At 36.1% G+C, this 16,985-nt stretch overlaps 1 protein-coding gene and 1 pseudogene across 1 annotated transcript; one reads left to right on the top strand and one right to left on the bottom strand.

Moving 5' to 3' along the window:
* Positions 1 to 1,356: 1,356 nt before the first annotated feature.
* Positions 1,357 to 9,421, top strand: LOC149827198 (methionine aminopeptidase 2B-like; annotated as a pseudogene).
* Positions 9,422 to 10,813: 1,392 nt separating this feature from the next.
* Positions 10,814 to 13,353, bottom strand: LOC149827197 (SAGA-associated factor-like protein). The gene is made up of 3 exons (XM_090020252.1): positions 13,290 to 13,353; positions 11,654 to 11,965; positions 10,814 to 11,149 (listed from the first exon to the last, which is right to left on the bottom strand). Exons 1-3 carry the CDS (start codon positions 13,329 to 13,331, stop codon positions 10,934 to 10,936), a joined length of 570 nt encoding a protein of 189 aa, XP_089876378.1. The 5' UTR covers positions 13,332 to 13,353; the 3' UTR covers positions 10,814 to 10,933.
* Between the last annotated feature and the right edge of the window lie 3,632 nt (positions 13,354 to 16,985).

Raw genomic sequence — 16,985 nt, 5'->3', positions numbered from 1 at the left:
GTTGACTTGATCCAAGATATGTATGAAACCAGACACCAATTGAGAGTGACTCATTTTTTTTGCCTAAACTCTCCTTCAACTCATTCTAAACCAGCTAACTCGGCCTAAACAATTCGAGTTAAGACATTTAGTCAATTTAGTTTTTAAAGTATTTTTAAAAAGAAACCAACAAGAAGTAAAGATGGTAAATATGCTTAGTTATTTAGTTCTTCTTTCTTATCTTTAATGTTTAGTCTTTTTTTATACCATGCAACTTTGACAAGAGGGTAAGCATGGCTTCCGGTCTTGCTCCTTGGCAACATTGATTCTTTGTTGCATGGGATATTAATTGAGAATTGAATAGTCAAGGTTGGGCTTCAGACTTTCTCTCTCTTGGCAGTTTGAATTCTAATTAACTAATATGATGATCTATTTTATTTTTCTTATTTATTGAATATTTTAGAATTTAAATGCTTTTTATTCATTGAGTTTCGCTATTCTACTGCAATTGAGTTTCGCTGGTGAAAGTTAAGTTTTCCCAAAAACTGCATAGGTGAAACTCAGTTTTGCTGAAATGATGAGTTTAGCTAAAACTGTATAGGTGAATCTCAGTTTTGTTGGCGACGAGTTTCACTGAAATGGTTAGTTTCGCTAAAACTGTATAGGTGAATCCTAGTTTCATTGGCAATGGAGTTTCATTAAAATGGTGATTTTCGTTAAAATTGTATAGGTGAATCTTAGTTTTGCTAAAATGGTGAGTTTCATTGTTTCATGTTTTAGCAAATGGGCAAAATTGTCAGAGATGTCTCCAAAATCAAGAAAAATTGGGTGGGTGGGTATGTGAAGATTATTGCGATAACCTCTTGTTGCACTGTGAAATACCATTATTCTTAAAGCTAATAGAGTCATTTTTTTATCCATTTATGATCACTCCATTACAAAGTGCATTGCATAATTTCTTTACTAAACTCACTCTATTTAAAAAGAAAAATATCATTTTTAATTGCACCCATAAGGGCCCTGCTCATCTGGTAGGGAAACTCATTATCATCACCAAGCTGAAGGCAAGTCTCGAGTTCCACTGGCCCTTTCTGCGAGGGCGAAGCTAGGTGTACTGCCTGGTGGGCAACGAGGGGCTTCAGTTTTTATTTTTTATAAGAACGTTGGGGGGAATAAAGCCCCCCCTCCTTTTATTGAAGGAGCAACATACTTAATTATGATAAAACTCAAAAATGAGTAACCGTAATTGGAGCGGGCCTCTGCTGTTTGACAGCCAGTCAGGGTTTGATTCCCTATGGCGCTATCCCTTCCACAAGCTGAAGGGTGCATAGGCCTTGGGGGTGAGGGTACTCAGCCCTTGGCATTTTCCTACCCGGGATGGCGACTATGTCAATAGCTCCGGACGTGCAGTTTCCCCAGGTTAAATATGGAGAAAAAAAAACTTACTTACAATAGGCCGGATATACAAAGGGATTATAAACATTGGGAAATATATATTAGAGTGGCAAATTGGGGAGGGCTAGCTTCCCAAACTAAACTTTCCCATACCCATTCACACTGGATAGCAAGAAACAGACCTCCACACTAGGATTGCTGTTTGACAACATAGAGGGAATTCTGATAGGCACCAATTCTACTGTAGTTGGAATGTAAGGGCATCCCACCTTTGAGGACTGCTTTGAGTCAAGTTATTGTTTTTACACCAGGAACCTTGCAAGTGAGTAAGGTGATTTTCTCATGTACAAGATAAAAAGCAGAAATTTTTTAAAAAACGTACCTAAAGTTTGGGCGTTAATAAAAAATACACTTAAGTTTTGGAAAATTTTAATAAGGCACCTAATTTTTTTTTACCTTCAATAAAAAAACAAAGTTTTATCCATTTAAGCTAGGTTATCACTAATTCAAGATGAGTTAAGCGAGTTAATTTACTAGTTAACCCTTCAAAGACTCGATCATTCCCTCTTTTTTAAGTGCATTGTTTAAAATATAATGTTGAGCGTAAATGGTAATTCACATTTAACAACAATTTTGACTGCAGTAAAGTCTTGGGCCTTCTTACTTTTTTTTTATTAACCACGATATTTTTTAAGTGAGTTTTTAAAATTTTCCAAAACTTAGTTTTTTTTTATATTGATGTCCAAACTTTAGTGGTGCTTTTTTTGAAAAATTCTCAAAAGAAGAAGAAGAAGAAGTTGGCTTTGCTTTCTTCCATCAACTATTAACTAACGCATCCCTTGTGTTGTGTTTTGGCAATAGCGGTAGCCGACATTGTTCCACTTTGGCTGACTTGGTTGGTTCAGCCTGATCTGCACTAGTGAACCAAGATAGGTCATATTCAAACTCATTTGGACTAAATGGTTTGTTCCTATGTGGATTTTACCGTGAGTGCAAAGGCTTAGCAGTTTTATCCATGTATGTCCAAAACCAAGATGCTGTGACTTAGACCCAAGTGGGTGAGCCTTGATCAACATTCAATTTCCGTGGGCGTCTCCCCTCTGCATAAGCGGTCGCCCAACATAGGCCCTAAGAATGGGGGTCCTAGCCTTGGAGTTTTATGCTGCCGGCACAACCGTAGGTATGGCAGGCTTAGCCAACTCGACCAGGTATTCGTGTTCTTCGGGTTACAAATAATAAAAGAAAAAGATGCGACTTGCTAGTTTGAAGTCGACTTCATGCCTAGGTTCCATTATAAGTAGATTTATTTTTTGCTTGCAGTGTATTACAAGGTGCCGGTACTAGATCTTGGGCCAACCCCAATTGACCTGGTTGGCCTTCTATAGCTTGCTTGTGCTTAGTGTACAATTTTCAAATGTGGCCTAGTCTGGCCTAGTAATCAGCTTCATTAATAGATATATTGGGACTGATTGAAATGGCTGGCCTGGCTTGGGTCCTTTTTTTTCGAACTAGGCTTAGCAGTCCTAGATGGCTCAAGTCTGTGCCAGACCTGGATCCTCTGCTTGGTTCTTTCATGGTGTGGCTAGGACGCCCCTTTGAAGCTAAGTGGAAGCTTGGGCACTATTAATTTTACTTTGTATGAGAGCTTGGATTTTTCAACACCTTTGTGAATCTTCATAGAAAGTATTAGCATTCACATTTTTTTTCCTAGAAAAGGAAAACTCTGATGTCATGTATTTTTAGCTTTGTCTGAAGATGGGGCATGCAAATTAAACAGAACATTAGATTGCTCTGTCTGATGGTTTAATGTTATGATTCAGGTAGTCTAAGTGGGTGAAGGTCATATGCATGGCATTAGAGTGGTAGTTAGTTGGGATATTTTGTTTCGGTACGACTGGTTCTGGTGGAACGAATACTTCAGATGTTGGTTCTGGTGGAATGAATCCTTTAGGCTATGTCACCTGGGTACGGGTGCAGGTGCGGATACGGGTAAGGCACTGCAATTCTAAAAAATGTGGGTATGGGGACACGACTATATATATATATATATATATATATTAAACATCACATAAATGCAAAATAAATTTAAAATAAACTGAATATAATCTAAATATATATGCTATTTCTAAAATATATATTGCATACTGAAAATATAAAGTTATAAACTGAAAATGTAATTATAAATTATAAATTAAATACAAACTTGAATGTACGCGTGTCTGGGTGTCGACACACGGGTAAAAAGAGCAAAATGGAGTGTCTAGATACCATAGCGTTTAGGTGTTGGTTCTGGTGGAATGAATCCTTTAGATGTTCACAACAACTTTGTTTTGCTGCATATTGACATATATGATACTTTCTAAAATATCATAGTTCATGTAAAAATGATTATAGAAGTAGTGTTCCTTTCCATCTTGATGGGCTGTTTTAGGTTTCATATTGTGTCTAGTAACTTATTTTTGTTTCATATCTGGTGCCTTGTACAAATTACTTAGATTATTTTAAAGTGCATAATTTTTCAAAGTTTTGCTTATATTCTGAAAATTATCCCACCAGAAACAACAAAAAAGAAAAAGAAGAAAAGCAAAAACAAGTGAATGCCCATTCCGGGTAACATTTCCAATATTTTCTTAAAGTATATCTTTTAGTGATCTAGTTTTTAAAGATAAAACTGTTTGTAATTGGTGGATTAGCTTCTTTAGGAAGAAGAAGGAACCACTTCAGCAGACTGATCCACCATCAATTCCTGTAGTTGATATCTTTCCTTCTGGCTAGTTCCCGAGAGTGATACAACAATATAAAGATGAGTGAGTATATGTTTGTTTATCAGTCTGTGTATAGACTATGATACGTGTTCTTTTTGGGTTGACTAAGTAATCAAGTAAAATACTTCATGTTTTGAAAATGATGTTGTGCTTTTACTTGTCTGACTATATTGGACTTTAAAGTTTTTTTTTAATTAGATTGGACTTTTAAGATCCAAATTCAATCACTGCATCTAATATTTGGATCCCTGCCAGGATCAATTCCTAATACCAAAGGGCAGTTTAAAAAGACCCACTTCCTATTATTTAAGGTAGTTTCATACAAAAACCGTTTGCAAGGGAAAACAGACAAAGATATAAAATTTAACTGAATATGTGGAAGGGTGGGATTTAGGAGATATCAGAAGGGGTAAAAAGGATTAGGAAATAAGGTTAATGTAGCAGTATTTTAGCAAAGTTTTCAAATCGGATATACATGCATTATAGATTTAAAAAAGGATATCCACCTACATTTGTAGAGGACTTTTAGAAAATTATGGGCTGTACTTTTACAGACGTTGCTTACCTGAAAAAGGAAAAAAAATATGGAATTTCCTAGAATCTACTGGGGAATTAGCCTCCCTGCCACCTCAATCCCTTCATCACCTTTGGTTCCAGTTGCTAGTATGACTATCTACCCTGATGCCATACGATTGATTCGCTAGAATTATGTTTTTGTAAGTGTTGAGAAAAAGCATGTAGATAGGTTATATTTCTTCATATGAATTGCTTACCATTTCCTTGGCCTTCATTCTTTCAATACCAGACATTTTGCCATTATCCTTGACATTGTTCTTTGATTATTATGTTAGTAAAGATTTTTCAATTTCCCTGTTATATTTACTTGTTAAGATGAATTTTCTACTTTAGTAATCTCTGGAGAACAACTTCTGAAGAAAAGAGGGAAGTTGAGCGTCTGGAGAAACCCATGTATAATGCAGTTCGGCAGGCTGCTGAAGTTCATCGACGGGTTAAGATTTGATTTTGTGTGGATCTCTCTCTCTCTGTCTAACTCTTGCACAAACACACTACCAATACCAGTCATTATTGGCAGCATTTTACATGACAGTTTACTGTTTCTTATTTGGTCATTAGGTCCGGAGGTACATAAGGAGTATCCTGAAGCCTGGAATTTCAATGGCTGATCTATTTGAAACTTAAATACAGTTCGGAAATTGATCTCAGAAAATTGCCTTCCCTACAGGATGCTCACTAAATTGGTAATGGTTTGTCTTCTAGATAAAGAACCAGTATGCATATATTTTCCCATTTTGGTTGCATGGTTGTATCTAATGCATAACCCTATAAATCAGGGTTGCAGGACATTGGACTCCTAATTCTGGTGATAATACCGTACTTCAGTATGTTGATGTCATGAAGTTGGATTTTGGGACACATATCGATGGTTATCTCTCTCTCTCTCTCTCTCTCGTGCACACGTGTATAAATGTTATTTGATTTTTTAAGTATGACATTGTCAAACTCCTCAAAATCTTGATGATATTACTCATTTGAGTTCTCTCTGGAGTCTCTGCCTGATGTCATGGAATTAATTTTATATAACATTCTTATTTCCTGTTTAAAATTTTTGCAGGACGTATAGTTGACTGTGAATTTATTGTTACATTTAATCCCATGTTTGTCCCTTACTAGAAGCATCAAAGGAGGACACAAACACCAGTGTGAAAGTGAGTATTAGCTCGATGTCTGGGACTATTAAAATATTCATATTTCATACTAATTGTGAAAATAAGCAGGCATTACAATTAGCATGAAATATTTTCCTCAAAAAAGAATCATGGAAAAGATCGCTTACTATGAGAAGAACGCAAAAGACAACATTTTCACAACTATCCACTGTGCAGATATGAGATTTCTCCCCTGAGTATTGTTAAGTTGTACATATATAGGTATATATACATAGTTATATACCTATATAGAGTGTATGTATATATACACATACATATAAATATGTATATATATGTTTCTATATTAATGTAATAGGTTATACCCATTAGGGGTATTTTGGTGCTTTCCATTTGTGTAATAGGCTGTGCCCCTAATAGTCATTTTTGTACATTTACTTTTTTTATTTATTTTTATGTCTTTTATTGTTGTATTGAGGGCATAATGGTAAAATACCATTAGAGCCTTTGGGAGCTCCCAACTGCTATATTTATAGCCGTTGGGAGCATCCCAATGGCTCTTTGTGGGCCATTATGCCTATATAAAGGGGCTTAACTTAAGCCCTTTGTTGTATTATGCTTGTCTGAAGCATTCTATCATCAATAAGACTTGTATTTTTTTATGTTGTGTTCTAGCCCCTAAGTTTGGGCTCTTGTGCTTGTGTTCTTGTATTGACCCATCAGTGGTCCTTGTACACATTTTTGTGTGTGTGTGAGCTCATAAGAGGCATCTACTTGCACCTTTTCTATTTTATTACAAATATGAGGAGTTGAATTGGGTTATTACTTGAACAATTGTTGAAATGAAACTGTGTTTCCTTTGACGAATTCTTATATCATTTTTTCCCTGGACAGGAAGCTGGAATAGATGCGTGCCTATGTGATGTTGGTGCTGCAATCCAGGAAGTTATGGAGTCATATGAAGTTGAGATCAATGGCAAGACATATCAAGGTATTCTAACTTTTTGCCAATCAAACCAATGTTCTTTTCAACCTCAAATCTATGCATGTTGAACATGCGTATTGCATGACCTTGGACTGTGTTTATGGGGATACATACATTCTTATGCAGAGGAAGACTCAACACTGCCCTAACAGTCCACCTCCATGTTACTGAAAGTGTTGTGCATGTCTTTTTAAATGATTGAAGGGTAGACCTTTTCTTTTCTAGGATTTATTTGTTCTTCAAATGGTTATTTCCCTTCTCTATTCGTGGACTTTGTGATATTTTTTACTGCATATTTATAAGAATGAGTTCACCCTGCCTACGTACATACTTTTAGATGTAGATAGAGTCTTCTGTAATCATAAATATCAGGATGTCAGGGTTTTACTTTGAATAGCAAGCAGCTGACTGCATCCATGCAGTAGAACCTTTTAAAGTCTACTCTGGAAGAAACAAGTGACTATCAGATATACACATTGGCCGTACTACCCAGTTAACCAGATAAGTGCATCCCACAAATGAAAAAAACAACTGTCGACAATTTACATGAGCTGGAAACAGCTCTTGCGTCTGTACCTGAGCTTGACATGGGCCAACCAAAACCAGCCAGGCTCAACCCTTGCCAAACTATGTTGACTCAACATGCATGTCTGACGAAAACTGCTTCTATTCCTGCACTCTATCCCCATATGCACTATTTTTAATTGAAAGCATCTCCCTTGGTCGTGCATTGGATAGCCACATCAATATGAGCTAACCTGATAGAAGGGACCACATTGGCCAACAATGCAGAGACTGAAGCCCAATCCTAACCAACCCATGAGGGGCAGTGTGACAAACCCAATCCAGCACAAAATCAAATTTCTTTGTGTTAAATCAGCTATACTGCCCCACATCTCATTGGCTACATTGCGGTAGATCTCATCTGTTGATAACTCTACCAAAACAGCAAATTGTACTATATTGAAGAGTATTTAGCAATATCAACTAGTACTGCTCTGTTTTTATTTATTTTAACAATGGTTTCATGTAATTCTACTTGCCTGTAAATTTGGAAATGGCCTGAGGTGATCTTTTTCCCATTCGGCTGGAAACTTCAGGGTGATCCATGGGAAAGAAAATATTGTACTTCATGGTTTTAATTCTGGTACTTTATCTGTTGTTTTATTATGTAAAAATGTACTTTCAGTGGACAACTTTCGTTTGGCTTTTAACATGCTATTAATTGAGCTGAAGAACCTTGTTTGTTCATCGCAGTTAAAAGCATCCGGAACTTAAATGGACACAGCATAGGCACCTATCAAATTCATGCTGGAATATCTGTTCCCATTGTAAAATGGGGAGAACAAACTAAGATGGAGGAGGGTGAATTTTATGCTATTGAAACTTTTGTGTCAACAGGTAGCGATTGTGTGCGAGTTCTCAGATTTCATTTCCTGTGTTTGCTGGGGTCAACTGATTTGTTCAGCAGTGCTGGCATCTGCAAATTGTCTTAAGCATGAGATTACCACCAACAGGAACAATTAATACATTCTTTATTGTGTTATTTTACAGGAAAAGGATATGTGAGAGTACCTGGAATGTAGCCATTACATGAAATTTTTTGATGTTGGGCACATACCATTAAGGTTGCCACGAGAAAAACAACTTCTTGGCACTATCAACAAGCACTTTTCCACATTACCCTTTTGTGTAGGCACTATTTAGATTGATTGGGAGAGACAAAATACCTGATGGCACTTAAGAACCTATGTGATGCTGGAATTGTTGAGGTATGTTTTTATCTGTCCTTGCATTTTGAAATGTTTCATTATCACTTTATTGCACTTGTAGCAGTTACGCTGGTTTTGGACAAATATAGTGATTAGCTTATTCAATCTATCCTAGATATCATCTGCTTGTTGTGGGTAAGCGTCTTAGTCCATTTCATTGTGAAGGTTATGGAGGAACTCTTTCAAAATTGACATGTTCCCTTGTGCATTCTTCCAATTGGGGATGAACTCTGTTGTAATGTAAACTTGCTTTCCTACACACAAACCACTCTAAAAGACAAATATTTTGTTTTAAAATCCTGTTCTTCGTCATTGTTTCTCATAGCAGGACGTGGATCCATCAAAGCATGACACAAACATGATTGTTATGCATGACATGAATGCTTTCAAAGGCACAGTATCACCTCATCTGTTTCACTAGTTCTTTTTATTGTGATAATTGTCCTTGGACATGCATGCATCATTTGTCTAAATTATATGTATCATGACACTTTACTGAAATGTTAGGCTTGGATACCATCACTGTTGACATCTGTAACATGTATAAATACGGTCATGCATCTTATATCATGCTGAGCAGCTGCTCTATATTTTTTGGTGCTCTATTTCCTTACCCATCAAAAAACAAATGATGGGCCTGTTCCTACTACAGATAGAATGGATACTATAATTTTTGCATTCTACTTCTTGATTTCATTGTTGAGAAGCTTATCCAAAAAAATTGTGCAGCCATATCCTCCCTTGTATGATGTGAAGGGCAGCTATGTGTCACAGTTTGAGCATACTATCTTACTCCAGCCAACTTGCAAGGAGATTGTATCAAAAGGTGAGAACTACTGAAGCCCATAACTAGAATAGGTGGGAACTCTTAGCTAGGAGTGGTTCTCTGAGAAGAGTTCTGGTATCTACCCTGCCCTGTTTTGTTTTTGTTCTGTTTGTGATCCCTGTTTTCTCTTCACTGCTGTATAAGTGTTTCAAAAGGCAACTCCTGGTCGTTGCTGCTGTAAACTCTTTTACAAATTAATGATTTTTTTTTACTATTTCTCGAAAGAGAGTGACTGACTCTTTTCTACATCCTAAACTGCATGTTGGTGATTTTATTCCCACCAATCGTATTTATCATGACTCATGAGGAACCTGTAATCAAGAAATGGTGGTGTGGTTCTATACCCGTTGAGCTATTATGCAAAGAAAAAAAAAGTTCATAAAAATCTGATGTCTAGTCTAATATGTATCCCATATGTTCTCCAAAATTTGAACCCACGGTAGCATGATATAGCACTAAGAAATGTTGTAAGAAGAAAATGGGTCTTTCAATATGGATAGAATCAGATAAAACTTAATTTTATCTCACCTTTTTTTAACCTTCAAAAAGAATATTAAAATTTAAATCACCTATATATGAGATGGCAAACTTGAAAACACAGCAATTATCCAAAATGCATTTGAAAGGTCTTAGATGTAAATCTGTTACCAGTGATGCCACCGTAACATTGTGCATTGTGTTGCAATTCTCATCAGTAGTCTCCCTGGGGGTCGAGGGGTGCACCACAGTTTTAAACTGCCAGAGAAGCAATCATAGGTATGGGAGGCATAGTTCAGTGCGACCAGGTCTCTGACTCCAGGAGTGGTTTCTCCGTTCCTCATGGAAAACAAAAAATTGCCATGACCATTCCATCCAGGAATGAATGTCGGGCTGGATATCCGATCAATATTTGCCAGTCACTTCTAATCAGCAAATGCAATAAAAGAAAGAAAAATGTCATCTTCCAACATGGCTTAAGTCATTTAAAAAATACCAACGTAGACATCCTGTTCTGCAGCCTATGAGGTCAGGCTACTGAGAACGATCCAAATATGACTACTATTGCCTTACACTTTATTCAAATCGTTTTTATTGTTTCTTTTCATCATGGATTAGCCCTAGAGATCCGGTTCCATACCCAAATGGAGCAGTATCTTTTCATCTCAGAAGCTTGAATTGGAGTAGCCGCAGTGCTTTAATTACATGCAACAAAATGATATCACCACATGCAGAAATAGGATTTTTTTTTAAAGGTGATTTCTAATAGATGGGATGAAGCTTGTTGGAGTAGCCGCAGTGCTTTAATTACATGCAACAAAATGATATCACCACATGCAGAAATAGGATTTTTAAAAGTGATTTCTAATAGATGGGATGAAGCTTGATTGTAATGTTGGCAGTGGAATAATCAACCACCGAATTGACGTGGGGAGAGAACTGAGAAAAGAATGCACTACATGCCTCAATCATATACCAATTACGTTTTATCGAGAGCAGCTCAGACTCAAATACAAACAGAAGAGTAACCTTCCCCAAGTACAAAACCTTCAAGGCCCTTCCCACATACCGATGCCTTGGCCTGTGACAAATTTTTGGTACTCCTCAGATGACATGTTAATCGTACCATTTGCTGCTCTATTTGTGTTTTGCATGTTGGTGGCAGAATTGGAATAGGGAGCATATGTAGAAGCAGGGCTGCTACGAGACTGTCGCTGTTGTACTGCTGTAGTACTGCGTGTGGCCTTTAAGCGTGCCTTCCGACCCTGTGTCTCAGTGAAGACAAAGAAATACAAGCAATATCAACACCTAAGAACTAGAGATGAACGTAAACAACCATTTCATCTCACAATGTAATTCATCTCATTGGTGTCAAGAAGGTGAAAAGAGAAACTGCATTTGTATAGAGATGTTCAAGCAAGATTGTTAAATAAAATCCACACGCATCAAATGCATAGCTTACAAATCTTCTTCTTTACACTCAATGAAAAGAAAACCCGTTTCTTATTGTTTCTAATACAGTATGTTAACTTTCAAATCTCTCTCTGGCCTCTGCAATTTTCATTTATATAGGTATATGTTCAAGACTTGTTCAGGTAACTATCCTTTTTTCTTGAATACATCATTGGGATCTTGGCCAAATCGGTCTTCCATGACTTGAAATCTCATTACACAGTTTATGTAATTAATGTCCAATTACTTTCAGCAATTAAATAAAAACAAACAAAGCAAGAGAATACATTAAGGATCATAAAGTTAAGAGAAATCACCTTTCCCATGCACTTCTCTAAATGAGGAGTAAATCTCCCTGCCATAATTGAACGCCCACAATTCATACACTCAAATATCTCATTGGCAACTGCAGGATGTTGTTGCCCAAATATATCAGCTATATGCTTTCCATTAGTTTCCCCACTGTTACTAGGATCCGCAACCATTGCCCGAGCTTGCACTGAGAGCCTTAACTCCTCTTCTTCAATGTCCAAATTACAATCAAGACCTAGCCTTGCCACTCGATGGCATTCACATGCAACATCTATGATAACAGAGTCGAGAAGTTCTCCAAAAAGATGGGATGTTAACTGTAAAAGCAATAGAAGCCAAAAGAACTTAGAAGTTAAAAAAAAAAGAGATCTACAGATCAATATGCCCAAGAATGTGATGTTCCAGAATTAAAACATAAACAGGTGAGAAACAACTGTTTGAAGCCATCATTGATTTAAAATTGCATAGATAAACTTCGAATAAGTAAAATGCTCAAGTATTTGAAAATTTTAAAAGCTAATTACAATAGTGTGCATCAAAACAACATTTAGTTTGAGTTTACAGAAATGCGGGAGGGAAGCAACATTTAGGCTATGTTTGGGAGCCGGTGTTGAAGATGAGATGAGATGGGTGATGGGAGTGGATATGAAAATAGATGAGGCTGGAGTTGTCAACAACATCCTTGTGCAGATGTAGTTGAAAATTGCCCATCTTCACTCCCAACACCATTCTCATCTACCAAAACAGTGTTCCCAAACACCTGTGAGGGGTAGGTGAAATTAATTACACCCCCATTAAATATCATCTCCACTCTCATCTCTTCCCATCTCTGGCTCCCAAACGGAGCCTTAGATTACCCTGAAGAACAAGTCTTGTAAAGTGAGTAATACTAAGAAGGATAATAACAGAAGCATCAAATAATATGCATATGTAGTCACAAACAGCCAGTCATAACCAGAATAAAACTTCACGGTGCACATATTTTAGCCATTGCCATGCGTTTCAAGCATTTTCAGTTATTATCAATATGTATTTTTAAATCCTAAGCAGTTATAATCATTACAAATTCTTGTTTTGCTGATATCTAACATAGAGACATAAACCATAGTTCACATACGCTCCTAAGATTTCCTCAAAAAAAAAAAAAACTCCCAGGGAATTTTCAGGATTAAAGAGTACCTAATGCAAATAATTTCAAAAAGTGAAATAGTTCCAATGATATTAAACCATAAGCAAATTTAACCCATCAAGTTCCATCCTAGGGTTACATGACAAGAAGATGGAGCCAATTAACCAATCTAGTAACAACTACGAACTGATCTCGCCATTTTATCAATTTTTTATATCACAGACTGGGATAGGGGTTTCTAAAACATGCATAGACCATATATATCCTTCATTTACCAGAAGTAATACACAAACTTCAGCAATCTAGACGTTTTACAAAAATATAAGCAATACCAACCAACAATAATATATGAATGACAATTTGTTGGAAAAACAGGTAAGAATTCAAACATCATTTAGTCTTTACGAAAAGATTATTGAGAATGGAAAATGCATCAAACAATTGCACACAAAGGAAGAAAAATGAAAAACAAAAAAGAAAAAGGAAAAGTGTCAGGCAGACTTGGAACTGACCTGAGCATGGGAAGATGCATTTTCATCACTAGGAACTGACATTTTTGTCACAATGTTAATGGTGGCAACTCAACCTTGCCTTCTTATACGAGTAGCCGCTTCATTGAAAAGCTGCAACACAAGAAGATTGCTTTTAGTCATTCTAATATTTTGACTCTGCAAAAAGAAACTAATAATTTCATTCAATGAATAAGCTATGAAATTAAAGTATGTAAGAGGTCAACTAGATTTAAGCTTTACATCTCCTTCTATATACATCCCTTTTGCTATTATTGTATCATCCCATTCATTTAAATGGGATCAACCGTTTGAAGAACAGAAGTGGCTCTTGGGATCACAACATTATTGTCTCTCGTTCCTTTATTCAAAGTGACACTTTACATCTAACACTTCTCTTTGAGTTCAATATTCCTTTCAAGCAACAGTTCCCAATAAATTACTGTTCTTCCAAAATTGTTCAAGTGTCCAAATCAAGCATAATGCTGATTCAAACTTTGTTCCACTCTAAGAGGTATCTAACAGGACCGTCAAATTCCTTACTACTGAAATAACCCCACAGGCATCAATCAACAAACTCTTGTTCAGTGAACGATTTCCATGAACCCAATCCCGTTTGTCCTAGGTACTAGGACAATTTTAGCTGAGAGAATTGACTTTTCTTGAAAGACAGGCACACCATCTTGGTCATGGCAAATCTCATTAAGCTGATGAGGTTTCACGAAACGATGCACCAACTTAATCAGTTGCAAAAAAATCAGTCGCCAAATATAGATGGCATGCAACTGTTGAATCAAAGTGAGTATCAGAATCATTGGTTTTCAAATCTAGTTGATGACAACACTCAAGAGACCAAGCCACCTACCGCACACCCACATTAGAAGAAAAGACTTCAAAGCCAGAAAAATTTAGGACAACAGCTCCCCTCCACACTAAATCACTGACAATCGGAGTTTGAAGCATAGTAGATAGAGAGAAGCAAAACCCTTTTTCTCCGTTTCTACACCTCAAATCATCTAAACAAATCACCAATCATCAGAATTATATAGAAATAACAAATAGAATGAACAACCAATAACTATAAAACCAAGAACATGGGCAATCTGCAAAGGTAAAATTTTGAGATCGCAATCAAAATTAAGAATTAGGTACGTCAAATATTGCTTACCAATCATCAAAGATCAACAAAGAAACAAAGAAATTGCCAAAACAATATCTCTAGAGACTAGAATCCAGAGCTCAGCATAGATTACACAGAAAAGTTACAATTGGCAAACCAATAACATCATGACCAACAAGGCGAAAGCAACAAGAAGTCATTGACCACTCTCTGTTATTTCATTACAAGATAATCAACAACACTTTCATTTGGGTGAATAACAATTAGCAAATTCCTTCATTGGAGGAAAATAATGAAATGGGGAGCTTGGTCATGGATGGAACGTAGAAAACGAGAAGGGAAGCAATGGGAGAAATCAGAGAAAACGCAGATTCATACCTCTCCTGAAGCTATGAATTGGATATCACAGAGAAGATTATGAAGATGGGTTTCACCGAATCATTAGCGAGGAGACGATACGAGGAAGAATGTATCGAAATGGTTGAAGAAAACGGTGCTAAATACAGTGAGTCGTGTTCTCTTATATCCATCAAAATGGTCGAACAGGTCCCAGGGCCGGATGACCAAGATAGAGGCCGTTAGCAGATCGGATCCGATCCGAATTCGAATCAGTTGTGTCATAGAGAGAAATTTTCAAAAAGGCATCTATAGTTTGGGCATTAATAAAAAAAGCACCTAAGCTTTGAAAAGTTTAGAAAAGACACCTAAATTTTTGCAATATTTATAAAAGGAACAACCTACAATCCATTTAACCTAGGCCACGCCCCAATCCTCGACCTACAAGGGTTCGTGGGTAGTGCACTTCAGAGAGGAAAATACCAAAGTAGTGCACAGAAACATGGTACCAAAATTTTTTTTTAAATAAACTATAATCAATCAATATTAAGCAACTAAATCTCACATAATTGAGTCAAAAAAGCTACATCATCCAAATGAGGCATCACCTCTCAAGTTCAATAAATAAAAGAAAATGAATAATTGCTCTGTCGAAAGACGAAGCTACCAATGTCCTGAGGAAGGCTGACAACGTCATAACATCAAGTCATGTCTCACCAAAGTTGCCTAAAACTTACACTTGTAATAATTAAAAGGTGTGAGTCAAACTCTGTAAGGAAAAAATTATAAGCAAAATAAAGTCAGATTTACAATTATAGTGGGCTCTAAGCTCCTAGTTTTATTTTAGTTTTCGATCATACAATACATATGTTTATGTCTTTTAAATCCCTCTAATTTTATTACTCAATTCTCATGAGTTAGCATTTTCTCAATGTTGATCTACTATTTACTTCAGTTATACCAGTATAACCTACTATAGGTGTAGCAACCTACATAAAATACCCAAATTCTATGGTATTGTCCAGACTATGAACCACTTCTTATGTCTCTATCTACTGTAGTGTATAACCTCCAGTAGTGAATCGGCAAGTCAATAAGTAGAGCTATACCTACTCCAAGGTCTGTGACTCATGGTTTATCTTAATCTCATTGTAAAGTCCTAAATCTCTAGGTAAAAACATAATCCTCTCGGACATATAAATATGCATCGCATGCATTCTCACATAAACTCGCTCTTGAACTTGTATTCACTATCTCTCATCAAGTACTTTTAAGGGACATTTTCAATTAAGCATTCTCAAGGGACAATCCTAGGGTTCTGATATTCACTAATTTTCTATGTGTGTAGAGATGTAGTCTCTCTATATCAATAAATTTTGATGGCAATGATGGCTTTCATGATGACGATCATCAAATAGGCATTTTCACTTGTCACCTTCAGTCCATTAATGGGGTTTTAACATGCTAAGGTATTTCAATTTACAGTAGCACAACTGCAACTAGTACGAGACTCAAAATCTTATATCAAAGACTCTATTCTCATGCATGTATTTTTAAGTTCTTCACTAACTCAGGTATGCATTTTATTTAAAATACAACAATTCAATACATGCAACTTATGTTGAAAAATCATAAATACATAAAATCATTGATGACATTAAAGTTAATTTACATGCATTTATCTATAATCACAAGATAGGTGTACTTTTAATATGTAATTGCAAACTCATTAGAATATAATTGTGATCACAAGTAAACATGATTTTATATAGTTTAATTCACATAGAATGTATTATTAACTACAATGCTTATAATTTTTCTTACCTCGAATGCAAATATTGAACTCTAGTATGTAGTTGAGTCTTTCATAGCTATAATAGTAGGATTTGATTATCACATGGTTATGTTCATATTAATAAACATATATTATTTATACTTATCAAATTTACCAAAATGCCCTTTTGAGGTGGTCTGTTAAACCTTGATTTTTGTGCCATTATTTGGTCAGAACCATAGCACAAGCAAATTTTTTTGTGACACGAATCCAACACATCAAACCTCACTCAATTCTCAGTTCGGAGTGTGAAGTTATGATCATTTTACTTATTTGATATCGAGTAAAACATACAAAGGTAATTTGGTCATAAATTTTTATTATGATTTGATCTTACTCAGCATAAGTTAGACCGAACTTGATCTGAGTTTAAAACATTAAGTTTATTGAACCTAGTATGGATGCAACT

The sequence above is a fragment of the Nuphar pumila genome, chromosome 10, assembly GCF_984573655.1.
Source record: "Nuphar pumila chromosome 10, dmNupPumi1.hap1.1, whole genome shotgun sequence".
Lineage (NCBI taxonomy): Eukaryota > Viridiplantae > Streptophyta > Magnoliopsida > Nymphaeales > Nymphaeaceae > Nuphar > Nuphar pumila.
The sequence above is the reverse complement of the archived record's forward strand: the minus strand, read 5'-3'. Positions and strand labels throughout refer to the sequence as shown.